Source organism: Amblyomma mixtum, chromosome 10 (genome assembly GCF_055824585.1).
Source record: "Amblyomma mixtum isolate Tamu chromosome 10, ASM5582458v1, whole genome shotgun sequence".
Classification (NCBI taxonomy): Eukaryota; Metazoa; Arthropoda; class Arachnida; order Ixodida; family Ixodidae; genus Amblyomma; species Amblyomma mixtum.
Window position 1 is genome coordinate 68,994,950 of NC_143021.1, and position 13,972 is coordinate 69,008,921.

General features: G+C 46.9%; 1 protein-coding gene and 1 long non-coding RNA gene across 3 annotated transcripts; one reads left to right on the forward strand and one right to left on the reverse strand.

Moving 5' to 3' along the window:
- Positions 1-661: 661 nt before the first annotated feature.
- On the reverse strand, positions 662-3,663 carry LOC149326045 (uncharacterized). 2 transcript variants are annotated; one of them, XR_016286337.1, is made up of 5 exons: positions 2,760-3,663; positions 1,930-2,077; positions 1,667-1,817; positions 1,385-1,550; positions 662-1,016 (listed from the first exon to the last, which is right to left on the reverse strand). It is a non-coding gene; the product is annotated as an uncharacterized LOC149326045 (long non-coding RNA). The 2 variants fall into 2 exon arrangements; XR_016286338.1 differs by having other exon boundaries at positions 1,930-1,986; positions 2,760-3,661.
- A 1,508-nt stretch (positions 3,664-5,171) lies between these two features.
- On the forward strand, positions 5,172-5,714 carry LOC149326046 (DNA polymerase delta subunit 3-like). The gene has a single exon (XM_089563698.1). The coding sequence runs from the start codon at positions 5,274-5,276 to the stop codon at positions 5,643-5,645; it is 372 nt and encodes a 123-aa protein (XP_089419824.1). The 5' UTR covers positions 5,172-5,273; the 3' UTR covers positions 5,646-5,714.
- Positions 5,715-13,972: the final 8,258 nt, after the last annotated feature.

Here is a 13,972-nt window from a genome sequence, read left to right on the forward strand (position 1 = left end):
AAATAGAAAGTGTTGCAGAGTACCATTCAAATATGTCTCGTGAACGCAAGCTGTACATGAAAGGCTTCCAGGGTAGCCATATACTAAAACATTTCAGGAAGCTGTTTAAAGGGAGTACTTTACACTGCATTAAGGTGGGATAGTTTGTTCGGAAGCTTCATGAAATACACTGTGAAATCCAAGACACACAGCATTAAAAAGAGAAAGAAAAAAGAAAAAGAAAGTGCTTTCAGGCAATCCCCACGAAACACAAAAAGCGCTAATAGACGTCTAAAAAAAGTCTCGGAAAAAAAAGCTTGACATCTAGAAGAAGTTTCATCTAAGCAGTTTTTTAGACTTAGACGTTTACTAGCCCTCTATTAGCTCTGCTAACGCTACGCTTGTATACGGCTAGAAAACTTCTGAGGTAGAACTTTTCTAGAATTTTTTTAGACGTTCCTTTTTTTTCCGAAATGGGTGCCTGTAATATCTTACGCATTTCAAGAATGATTTTAAGTGCTGCCTTTAAACCCTCTAAAGCTTTAAAAATGTTATAGTTCATTTTTCTGGTATACACCACTCAAAAATGAACTCAAAGCTGATTTGCAATGACCCGAACAATGAGCCCACATTACAAGGGATGTATGTCTGTAGTAATGAGCCATAAATGCATGTGCTAGCACACTTTTCAGTCACTGCGTTACTCTTTATTGAATCCAGTGCATACACCCACACAAAAAAAGAAAGGGACCAGGAAATTAATGTTAGAAGCCATGGAGGAGATAGCTTCACTGGTTTGGCAGACATTACAATGGTAAGCACTTGGATGGCGGGAAAGTGTCGAACAGCAACCAATTGTTAAATCAAAAATTCATTCGGCCCCAGGCCTTGTTCACAACGGATGCGTTGATGATCAAGTTGCTGTGATTGGACGCCAGTGAAGAGCTCGCTAGGTGTTCCAAACATCGCTTTTCTTGCAAGGAGTATGCCAACTAGACGGTAACAAGGGGAAGTCAAATCCAGTTCTGTTCAGCAGCCTGCAGAAGTGAAAAAAATAGAGTAACCAAAAAGCACAGTCAGTCAGGCGCATGTAGAAGGGCCAATGAGGAGTCGGAAGCAAATAAGACCAGAAAATGGCAAGGAGTGACAGTACAGGCAATAAAATAAGCTAACCAAAAACATATGCATATGATGTCATTACAAGCGGCATTTCAGCAGCGTGCAACGGCTCACCATAAACTCAAGAAGTCAAACACTGTGGAGGCCTTTAACAGACGCAAAATTCAAACAGCATGCATGTACACTGAAAGCCAAGCAGTCAATAGCAAGTGCACTGCCTTACTGTGATGCACACTGTAATCACAGAACCTCCTAAGCTGCATCTTGCAAACAGGCTTTCTCTTACCTGCAAGATGTGGCTGAATCAAAAGTGGTTGATGGTTGACATCTTGCACCGTCGCACGAAAACATAGCAGAGATGCTGCTGTCCTGGTAATACCTGTATCACTTCAGTATACACCAGACATGGGTTAAATCTTGGACCTTTCCTTGACAGCCACACAGGGGCACATCTGAAAGATAAGACAAATAAAAGTGCGTGTGTATAAGGTTCCTAACACTGCATTGCCAAACAAGCCCTCTCTAATCTGTACGATGAAGCTCAAACAGCGGGCAAGAGATTACTTACACCACTGCACAAGAAGCATTTGTCCAGATTCCCACCTCAGAACTGAAACAATCTCCAGGCCAAGTCTTCTGAACAACCAAGTACAAGGTGCTGCGATTAATTTGCGTGAAACTAGACCAGGTCCTTGCTCCTCCGGCCAACAGTTGGGGTTCTAAAGGACAAACAAATAATGGGGCTTGTGGAATGAACATGAGCAAACAGCCTAGACCTATACAAGAAATCATGTACTGAAAGAAAAGGTGTCAGCTGCAGAGCGTGCTTACCAAAACTTGAGAAGTTGAGCAGGCAAGGAGGTCCTCTGAAAACCTCTGTTTAACAGCCTGTACCCAAAACGAAGTGCACACACTGAAGCAGGGACAACGCCAGCTGTGCACGGCGCAATGGTTTTCCAAAAAATAAAAGCTGCCATGCCTGCAAAGAGCCGTAGTACTTCAGTGCACTGTCAACAGCCTGCACACATACAGAGCAGCACCACTGAGTAAACTACCTTTGTGCCGGGGCTCTCAATCGTAATGAAATAAAAGCTTGACGCAGTTAAGATAACCAAAAACTGAAGGCACAGCGCACGAAGGACAGGACAGGTCCTTCGTGCGCTGTGCCTTCAGTTTTAACAATGTACCGACTAGCCCAAACAAATACCATAGTGAAGATAACCAAAGCGTTTTTAACGCGAGATTCACTGACGGCAATCACAGCAAGGAGAATTGGAGCACACAGGTGGCGAGATGAGAGTCCTTGGCAAGAATAAAACCCTGCCAGAATGCAATAGAGCACAGACTTTAATCAATGTCTAGGAAAAAATTCGCGCCTTATCAACGTACGCTTAAACAAAGCTGGTTGGTTTGAAGCTTTGTCACGTTAACCTTCACCGCCTTGGTAAAGAAAAAAACTCGCATGCGAGAGCAGCCTAGCTGTATCCACTTAACAAAAGCTCAAATAGCACTTTATTATGTAAAGCACTGGCTGATACTGTTTTGTAATTTGTAAACCAAAGGAGTGACACACTAGCCGACCGTTCAATCAGGCGCGTTAGAGGCTTAGCTAAAGCAAGGCCGACACTATCACCACAGAAAAGAAATGGAAGGTTACTCACTTTTGCGGAAAACGAGGCTCACATCTCAGTGCAACACTGGCAGTAAACGATACTGCAGAAAAAAGGGGAAACTGCGAACTGCAGCGGCGTGAAGTGCCAACCAGCGCGGAAAAAAGTGCGCAGCGAAACGTACAAGGTACGCAGCATCCACTTCGCGCGCGTAGCTATCGCTAGCCTCTGCAATGCTAAATGGCCAAATGAAGTACTAAATTTCTAAACGTAAAAATAAACAAATCATCAAAGAACCAAAAACAAATTGAATCTAATACTTTCATGTAAAACTAAGCACTTGCAGCTTGCACAAAGATTTCTTTCTGCTTGAAACGGTTAAAACCACTTTGGCAAACTAGCCTGCATCGCCACCGTGCGGAGCGATACCAAGCAGTAAGCTGCGGCGTGACTCAAGAAAGATTGCCTCCAAGATACGCCGCCACGAAAAGATAGCACGCGGGTGATCTGCGCGATAAACCGCGCGAGCGAGTACGGCGAAGGCGGCGAAGGCAGCGTGCGCTGCGCCTGTCAATCCGCATGCTGCCGCCAGCTAGCCGAGGCGTAACAGAGGCGTTCGCAACATGAAGCAAATATTTTCACTCGCGTAACTACCGTCGGCTTTCAGGGCCATTATTTGTTACCTAAATCCAGCCTTACGAGTGGCGGGTTAGGTGCACTCGATGTGGAACGTGATTCGGGCTCCGTAGGAGAAAACGCGCTTTCTGTATTCGAATACTATGAGCGGTCTTTGCACCGGCGCGCCTGCTCTTCGAAACGTCAAGCAGGAGAGCCATCTAATTTATGTTCCGTGATTTACAGCATGTTTAATCCACGGTGGCAACTCTCTGCTGATTGCTGGCGCATCTCCTTGACGTGGTCTCAAGTTCCACGTTAGAAACAAGTCTAGAAAACATCTGACTACAGATGTTTCACAGATGTTTCACAGCAAACGTCTGACTGCAGCTGTTTAAGAGACGTCGCAGAGGAAACTTCTTCTTGTCGACATCTATGAGACGTTTGAACACAGCGCAAGACGTTTGTAGTCATTTGAAGCTGTTCCGAGACGTTCGTAAGACGTTTTGTGTTTCGTGGGTCGGTATGTGAAATCTCTTAATTTTAGAACGTTCCCGAAAGGTCTTATAAAATTTGACAAAATATTTTTGCAGAAATGACTCAAAAAACCTGAGTTACTGGTGACTATTGCATGCCATACTCAGTAAAGAATGCAGGGGCTCGTTCGGTTGAATGCGAAATTTACCGTTGATTTTATATGCGACTATTGTTGCGTATACCTTTATGCACTCGCTGTAGTTTCTACCGGCATCTTGCTTGCACCTGCGATTAATTCAATCCCGACTTTACGTATTCATTGATCACACGCGCCCTTAGGTTATTCTAAACTCAAGGTAGACACGTGCGCCGAAGCAGAGGAGTAAATTTTTATTCTTTCACAATACAGCCACTACCAGTGGCGTAGGCAGAAGTATTTTTCGGGGAGTGTTATACGCCGCCGGTAAAAAGAAAGAGACCCTGCGCTTAAACAATACCTTAGAGATTTTTCTTCTTTAATAAAGGCGAAGGATTAGTTTTGTTCACTGCAATATCTATATAAAGATACGTATGCACACAGGATCCCGAGAACTTCATTCATAAAAAACATTTATTTTCTCACAAAAAACAACTCATACGGAAAAACGTGGCTATTTACTATATTTTAACATCATATACAACAACACAAAAGCTTCTGCTCTACAACAGTCATCAACTGCAAACAAAATGGCATTTGTCAAAACTTCTACCCCGTACATGCAAACCTGCGGAGGCCTGTGCCCATGCGGTAGCACGCTCCTTCGTTGGCTTTGAAACGCGCGCGCAATCGGCGCGGCGGCGAAACGTCAGCATGACGTCAGCCCGGACAAGATGGCGCCGAGCTTGTTTCCGGCTTCACAAAATGTCACGTGACGGCCTCTCCTCTAATTTTCGCAATGTCGTCTTTCTTCGCCTGGCGTCGGAAAAGGTTCACCGCACCTGTGCGCCGGTCTGTGTTTAGGTGCGTGTTTGCGGGGAGGGAGGTGTAGGAGTGTAGCGGCAAGCGGCGCGGTTTTTTTGATACCTTTCTTCTACGAAGCGTTTGCGAGCCGCGCGCGATCCCCGCCCCGTAGCTCGGTGGAGAAAGAAGATAGTAGGGCCATTTCTTTGACCTACACCAGTTACACCAGTGTAGACTGGTGTAGATGGTGTAGGTTAAAGAAATGACCCTAGTGAGGAGAGCCGAGCCAACTTCCGGTTGCGGGGCGGCTTCACAAAAAGTGACGTCAGGGCCTCCTTAGTTCCGTTGCGCACATCTCTACAGGAAATATATGCGGCAACGGGTCAAAAGTAGCAGGACGCATCAGAAGTTTATATTCCATATATAGGTAGCGCTTGTACTCGTTTTTTATACTTTTACTGAAAAATCTGCTCAATTTTCTTTTAAAACGGAGTAGCCAACGGCGGGCTGCTTTCCCAGCCGATGCGAGGCCGATGCTTTCTGATTCGGTGTCGGAAGCGCTCGAGCATCTCGTGTTCGACGCGAATGAAGTGGTCACCTACAAGTGGATCTCCCGCAAGTGGGGGATCCACGCCAACCTCGCCAAGCGCGTCCTCCACGACTTCGTCGCGGAGCAGAGGCGCGCCGGGAGGTCCGTGTGCAGCTGGCACGCGGTGCTCTGCCCCCCCCGCTCCGTGGCCGTGGTGCCCGAGGCCAAGCTGGAGCGCTGCCTGCGGCGGCCCGGGGTGTGCCACGCGCACATCTACGCGGTGCTGGCCAGCCGCACGGAGGACGCCAACGTCATCTGCCTGGCCGACACGCCGCCGCCCGCCGGCCAGCTTTCCTCTGTGAGGGACCTAGCCTAGCGTGAGGCTCTTAATGCAGGTCCTTTAATGACCATAAACCCGGCGTAATAAAAGTGTATTTTGTATGTAGTGGTGTGGCTCTCCGACTGCGTAGGGTGATAAGTTACTGGTTATGGATTCCAAGTATTTGAAGTGAATGTTGCGACTGGAACCTGTATTGCGACGAACACCTCGATATTTATGCATTTTGTAAATATTTTAAACACACGAAACTCCTGGAGTGAAGCTAACATGAACATGCCCGCTAATTTGCCTGCATCAGTATATGTGCATTTTGGAAAAGCTAGTGCACTTCTGTGAATGCATCGTACGCTCCACGGCCTGCAGTGAGAGGCATGTCTGGCCCAAACAGCACGACTTCCCAAGATTGATTGAAAATGTATGGCGCAAAGTAAAATTACTAGGGTGACAGACATGAACGAAAGGGAACAAAACGCTGGAAAAGTGCTGATTCACAATGGGAAACATGACCAGTATAAGGCAAATGTGGGTGAACAATCAAACAGCACGTGCTGTTGCGTGAAATTGGGGTACACAACCTTGATTCCACATAGCACCACATGCATTTCCTTCCCTGCTGTATTCATGATTTTGTTCACAGTGCAACAAGAACGGGAAAGACAAGAGAGTGACACAAATAAGCGCTGTTTGTGTCACTCTTTAGTCTTTCCCGTTCTTGTTGCGCTGTGAACAACATCATGAATACTTACCAACTTGCCCAAATTTCCGCCTTGCTTCCCTGCTGTCCGTCTTCTGCACTATTGTTCTAACAAAGTATCACCAACTTGCCCACGTTAAAATATTTTGCCACATCACAGACGCACGCTCAGTTGCCCTGAACCAACAGAGGCTTAGACTTTGTAATTAATCAGTGCGCCTTCACGCAAAGCACCAAAGCATGTTGATCTTTGCACCGACGCCTGAATGTTTAATTTCCCTCCCGCACAGCTTCCAGAGTTGAGCTGCGACCACATGTGGCAGCGCAATAGTACATGTCATATTAGGTGCTGCAGAAGAAATGCGGGCAGAGTTGATTTTCGTGTAATCCAAATACACTAGTACCCATTCTCTTTCTGCTCATTTTGCTGTTTTCCTTGTCTTGTTCATTTTATGTGCTGGCTGTACTTTGAAATACACTTCAAGATTGAACTCAGTGCTAGTTTGTGGTTCTATGTACATTCGCCGTCAAATGGAAGGCGACTTTGTAAAAAAAATATAATTTCTTTAAATCTAAATCATAATGATCCATGTTTGTTGGTGCACAGTGAAATTCGTAAAATCACAATTAGGCTGCACATATGTATTCAAGGATGCATGAATTGGGGGGCCAATGGTTAAATTTTTTCGTGAATACTGCCTTCCACTTACTTTTGACGGCACCTGTACATTTTGAACGATGTTGTAAAATTGCCGAACCAAACTTGGTTCTCGAGTTAAAAGAATCTGCTCTTGGTTGATGACAGTACTTGACCAAGTATATGCTTCATTCATTGTTAGACCGCTGCTGCGGTGGCTCAGTGGTTATGGTGCTCGGCTGCTGGCCCGAGAGACGCGGGGTCGATCCCGGCTGCGGCGGTTGAATTTCTTTGGAGGAGAAATTCTAGAGGCCCGTGTACTGTGCGATGTCGGTGCATGTTAAGGAACCCCAGGTGGTGGAAATTTCCCTTTACTACTCGTGGCCAGAGTCACTTTGGGATGTTCAATCCCTGTAAACTGTTCATTGTCGGCTTAACTTCACACACCAAAGTAGGACAAGGCTGTACTTCCTGTACACCTGCTGTACACCTGCTGTACTTCCAAGCAGATGTGGGCAGATACATTCTCCCCTTTGCAAAGCTACAAATGTGTGAAATTGTGATCAGCCATGATACCTAGAGATGTAACAAAAGTATTCATGAATAACTTATGTTTGGTCTTGCTTCACTGAGAGTAAAAATGTAGCAGCATTTCTGCTATGCTTTGCTCCAGCATAGTGCACCAAAGCTGTCTTGGCTGCCGCACTAGTTCCATGCAACGCCAGTTCAAATGCAGCTTGGCACTGACTGCTTCCAAGAGGAATGAGCAGGCCTGGTTGTCTGTCAGCTTTCGCGTCGCCACGAAATCACAGCAGTACTGCTTGCGTCAACAGCCACCAAAGTCCCAAACCACATGAATTTAAAAGCAGAAAATTGCATTAAAGTATTGACATGAAGTTGTTGAACACACGATTTACAAATATGTGCTGGAGGTTTGCAATTCTGATGCTCCTCCTGTCAAGGAAGAGCTTCTCCGCTGCACTGGGCGGGCAGTGTTGCAAAACACATGCGACAGTTTAGGGTGACCTCTGGAGATGCCTGCAGGAGAGATTGTGTGGAGAGAGGCAACCTTGGTCCAAGAAGCATCGAAAGAACTTCTGCTAGCAGTACTTGCCCCCTTTTGAGGTGGGCACACTTTGCAATCATCATCACAGCCACGACAGCTGTTGGTGACAGAGAGGACGACAGCGCTGTCCTTCGGAGCCAAGAAGGCAACTTCTGGGATCCTACACATGAGCACTTTGGCAGCCTGTGTTCACCAGAAAGGAGCATCGGGAGGTAGGCAGAAACATTCATTTTGCTCAGTCAGAGCAGTCCTGGTGGGGCACAAGCAATATTTTGATTCCATTTTTTTTTTCTTCCCTCTCTGGCGATGCCACACCTCCCTCAGAGGCATGGACTGAAAGAAAGAAAAAAATAAAATTTTATGCTGGCCCAGGGCGGAATCCGTGTTGCCATGGTCAGCATACACACTCTGCTCACATGGCAACAGAGTAGTGCCCAGAAAATGATGGAGCAGCTGGTGGCAGTAGTTTGCTCGCTGCTGCATAAATCATGATATGACTATACGCATACTGCACCATGAATTACTACAATGCACTAACTAATTGGGGGCTTATTTAGTGCTCTAGAAGTACTTTGGTTTGGGCTAGTTGGTTCGTAACCGTGTTTGAAACAGAAAAGGCGTGAATGTCCCGTCTTGTCCTTGCCCCATTTCCGCCTTTTCTGTTTCAAACATGATTAGTTAGTACATTGTAGTAATTAGTTTGCAGTATGCATATAGTCATAGCATGATTTATGCAGCAGAGAGCAAACTACTGCCACCATTTTCTGGGCACTACTTTGTTGCCATTTATAGTATCGAGGCCTGTGCACGCACCATGAACAAGTGAAATTTCTCGCATGGACCTAAGCAGTCCCTTATGCAGTCAGTAATTCTAGCTCTGTGTGATGCAGCTCTGCAGGTGGACCGGACTGTCTTTCCTCGCATGTCCTACGTGCCTGTCCGGATATGATTGCTCACTATTTAGTTATTTTGTTCAATAAGTCTCTTGAAACAAGCTCTCTGTCTGACGAGTGGAAAGTAGCTAACGTGGTGCCCATTCATGAAGGTGGTTCCAAGAATAATGTAGCTAATTACAGGCCCATCTCTCTTACTTGCATATGCTGTAGACTATTAGAACACATAGTTTACAGTTCTGTGGTAAAACATCTTGAATGCAATAAATTTTTCGCCGACAGACAGCACCGTTTTAGGGCTGGCCGTTCTTGCGTAACTCAACTAGCTGAATTCAACCATGATCACTGCTCTGCCTTCGACCGCCAGAAGCAGATTGATTGCGTTTTTTTTAGATTTCAGAAAGGCATTCAACACAATTCCCCACCTCCTGCTACTTCACAAGCTAGGGTTTTTTGGCTTAACAAGAGAAGTGCTGCAATGGTTCTTGATGGAACAGCGCAAAACATCGGGACAAGAGACAAGCGCTGACTTACAACTGGTTTTTATTTCGAAGAAACATTGCTTCTTATACCTTCTTCACCCTCTCAAAAAGCACATGCGTCGCAACCATATCGTTCAAGCGTCCACAAAAAAGCATAAGACAAATAATCACAGATATTTATAATCACATTTTTAACATGTCAAATTCTTTCTTAGTCAAAGCTACAGACGGCGTGCTGACACAATCGTCGCGCAGACTCGCTATCAAAGCTGCCTCGATTATTTCCCGGACTAACTGGTCTTTGTGATTAGCCAAAGCTTTGCATTTTTGGAAAACCGGTGCACAACTAGTTGAAGGGCAATCTCTGCAATGGATTCCCAGGTTCCTGCAAGCTTGCTCGAAATTATTTTTGTGTTCTAGCAGCCTTTCATTCATGCACCTGCCAGTCTGCCCAATGTACTGTTTACCGCAAGTCACTGGCAACGAATAAACAAGGCCTTCGGTGCACTCCACAAAGGGGGTTCGATGCTTTATCGTGCATCCCTGCTTCTTTTTGGTCGGATCGGAGTTGACTCGTCTGCACAGACTTTTGAGTTTATTAGGAGCAGTCATCACTACATTCACGCCAGCTTTTCGACCTATGCCTTTCAGGCGATGGGAAATATTGTGAAGATACGGAATTGCTACTACCGGCCTTCTTTCTTTCTGTTTCTGTGCATCATCTTGCTGCTCGGGCCTAGCCTGCATCAGGTGCTTTTTCATCTGCTTGGCAACAGATACCAACAGGTGCGAGGGGTAACCCGAGTTGCCAAGCCGTTCCGCCTGGCGAAGAAAGCTCGCATTCATTTTGTGAACACAGGATTTCCTTAAGGCATTCGTGAAGCACAAGTTCACAATAGCCCTCTTGGTCAGCTTAGAGTGAGCTGATTGGAAGGGCATTGGCGCTTTCTCCGCTCTGGGCTCATAGGCCCAGCAGGCGTGCCCTCTAGTGAACTCAAGTCTCAGGTCTAAAAACCTGAGTGACCCTTGAGCAGGAAGCTCGTGCGTGATAATAAGTGGCTACAAAGCCTGCGCAAAGCGACCCACCTCCTCCATTACTGCTTCTAGCGTATTCGCCCTTTGGCCATCACAAAGAACTAGGTAGTCATCAACGTACCTAAATACCTTTTTAACACTAGTACCAGCAAGGGTTACGTTCAGGAACCTGTCTTTGCGCGCCAAGTACAAATCACTGAGTAGAGGCGCGATACATGAACCAATGCAAACACCGCGTTTCTGGAGATACACTTTTTCCTCCCAACAGACGTAAGTTGACCTGAGGTACACTGCTAATAGCTCCAGGAACCCTCTAATAGACATTCCGCAGGCGTTTTGAAATGCAACAGCACCATGCGTATCTATGCATTCTTCTACAGACACCATCAGCTCGTCATGCGGTATGGAATAATACAAATCTTTTACATCAACTGAGCATGCGGCAAAGGCACTGCTAGAATTGTCAGTTAAAAATCTAGCTATATCGTCCGAAGATTTCACCTGAAATGGGTCGTCAATTGTTAGTTTTAATTTTGCTTGCAAGAAGACACCAAGAATCTTTTGCCACGTCCCTCCCTCAGAAATTATTACCCTCAAGGGCCAGTCTGGTTTGTGAGTTTTTACAGTGAAAAACGCGTCCAAGTTAGACTTCTTGCAAGTTTTTATGCCTCGAGGAGGTAGTCAAGTTTAAGTTCTTTGCATAGCTTCATGTACTCGCTGCCTTACCACGCTGCAACGAAAGCGGAGAGGGAGCAGGCCGACTGTGTCCTCAGGAAGGCCTACAAGATCGCTTTGCACCTACCCAGGAACGCATCAAACGAAAAACTGCTCCAGCTCGGAGTCAGCAACACCTTCGACGAGCTCGCAGAGGCTCAAACGGGTGCACAACTGGTTAGACTCAGAGGCTCCCCCACAGGAAGGGCGCTCCTGAAGAGGTTGGGTCGGAACACCGGTGGTCTGGCTGACAGATACACAGAAGTACCAGACGACCTCAGAAGGACTTTCAATGTAGGGCCATTGCCTAAAAACATGGATCCCAACTTACACGAGGAGAGGCGGAGGGCTAGGGCCGAGCAGATGGACAAAAGGCTAGGCCGATCCGAAAACACACTATATACGGACGCTTCTATGTACGCAAGCGTAGAGAAGCGCACAGCCGCTGTAGTGGTAGTCAATGGTACAGGGGAAATGACCTCCTGCGCTTCAGTGGGAGTGTCGGGGATAGCGGAGGCCGAAGAGATTGCCGTCGCGCTGGCGGTAGCCGAAGGCTATAGAAGAGGCCGCTCCCTGAACATTCTAACGGACTCGAAAGAAACATGCAAGAGTTATACGAAGGGCAACATTAGCGGCATCGCCCTTAGGATCATCGGCGAGGCGGCAGCTTCCGCTGGAAAAACGCCTATACAGCATATCATCTGGGTGCCAGCTCACGCAGGCGTAGCAGGAAACGAAAGGGCGGACAGCCTGGCTCGAGGGCTCACTTACCGAGCAGGCTTATCGGACGCCCCGGAGTTACGGCTACTCACGTGCGAGGGAGGCTACGCAGAGACCCTACAACTTTATAGGGGAACTAGATTGAGGTATCCACCACCACACAGAGCACTGACTAGGGAAGAGGCTGTAGGATGGCGTAGGCTACAGACGAACACTTTTCCTAACCTGTACATATACAGCAAAATGTCACCAACGCAATTCAGATCAGACTGTCCCTGGTGCGGCGGTACACCTACACTCTATCACATTACCTGGGAGTGCGAAAGAAACATAGCATTCCACAATTATCAACCACCGAGTGAGGAGCAATGGGAGAGCTGTCTCTCCAGCAGCGAGCTCGAGGTCCAGAGGGCCTTGGTACAGCACGCTGTTGAAGCGGCACGACTCAGTGGAGCCCTGGACTGAGGGCCCACCCTTGCTCGAAGACTCAAGTCGCCAGCGCCCAAGCAGGACGACCAAGAAGTCTTCATCTCCGCGAATCTCTTGAAAGAGCAATAAAAGTTTTCTCTCTCTCTCTCTCTCCAAAAATGCAAAGCTTTGGCTAATCACAAAGACCAGTTAGTCCGGGAAATAATCGAGGCAGCTTCGATAGCGACTCTGCGCGACGATTGTGTCAGCACGCCGTCTGTTGCTTTGACTAAGAAAGAATTTGACATGTTAAAAATGTGATTATAAATATCTGTGATTATTTGTCTTATGCTTTTTTGTGGACGCTTGAACGATATGGTTGCGACGCATGTGCTTTTTGAGAGGGTGAAGAAGGTATAAGAAGCAATGTTTCTTCGAAATAAAAACCAGTTGTAAGTCAGCGCTTGTCTCTTGTCCCGATGTTTTGCGCTGTTCCATCAAGAATGAATAACCAACATGCCCAAGCTGCTGTCCTTGCTGCAATGGATTGAAAACTATCTTGAAGGGCGCAAGCAGCGCGTATTGGTCAACGGCCGGCTTTCAAATACTGCTTCTGTCACATCTGGCGTTCCGCAGGGATCAGTACAGGGGCCTCTACTGTTTTTAATCTATGTCAATGACATCGTGGAAAATGTTAACTGTTAGCTACGCCTGTACGCAGATGACTGTCTTATACCCCTGTCACACGGCCAGTTTCAATGGCCATTGAGTCGAGGGCCTTCGAGATTTTCGATCGCCATCGAACTCGAGGGAGTTGTGGTGCTGCTACACGGCAAATCTCAATGGCCATTGAAATCGTTCTCGCGTCTTACGCCAAGCTCATGTGGCGCCACAATCGCTACGTTCGGTTTCGCGCAAACAGCAAAAATATATTGACGAAACTTAACTAAATGTTGAAATACACTTTTTTGCAGTCATAAGGCGCGTTCACACTTGTTCAAAAATCCGGCAAGCGAAGCGGATTTGCTTGCCGCAAAAACCTGTTCTCATCTGTTGACGCCCGGGCGAGTTGGAACGGCCGCGCCGCTGCTGCTTCTCGCTGTGCGCACCACGTCGCCGCTCGCGGCGTACACAGATACAGTGAGAACAGAGCATAAATTTATGCTGTCTACGTACCACGAGCGTATGCACGCTTACGTACGCTGAACGTAGGCGCATTCCCACATTTAGTTCAGCGTATGCTAGCAGAGACGCAAAAATAAACTCAGCTCTAGTGGCGCCATCTGGTGGTCAAAACGGGAACCATTACTATCAACAAACCGACTCTCTTAGGCCTAGCAGCCTAAATAAAAAATAAAGCCTAGCAGCCTTCACTCTAAATAAAAAATAAAGCAAATTTATCACTTATACGTTTTCTTGTAGGCAAGATGAGACGAAGCGAAAGACTGGTGCCCCATTTATGACCAGTGAACGGACAGAAAAAGGCAGCAACAACAAGAACTCAGTCCGAAGCGAGGGGTCCGGCTTTGAAGGGCGCCGCCATGTTTGTTGTCGTTCGAAGCAATGCTAGCAACCTTGGGCAACGCTCGAAGGCCCTCGAAATCTCAATAGAGTTCCGGGCTGCACAATCGACTCGATAGACTATTGACTCGATGGCCATTCAAACTGGCCATGTAGCAGCGCTCGATCGCCTTCGAGTCGATAGTCTATCGAT

What these genes read in the sequence shown, in the direction of transcription:
- LOC149326046 (XM_089563698.1), top strand. Translation starts at nt 5,274, where the DNA reads ATGCTTTCTGATTCGGTGTCGGAAGCGCTCGAGCATCTCGTGTTCGAC.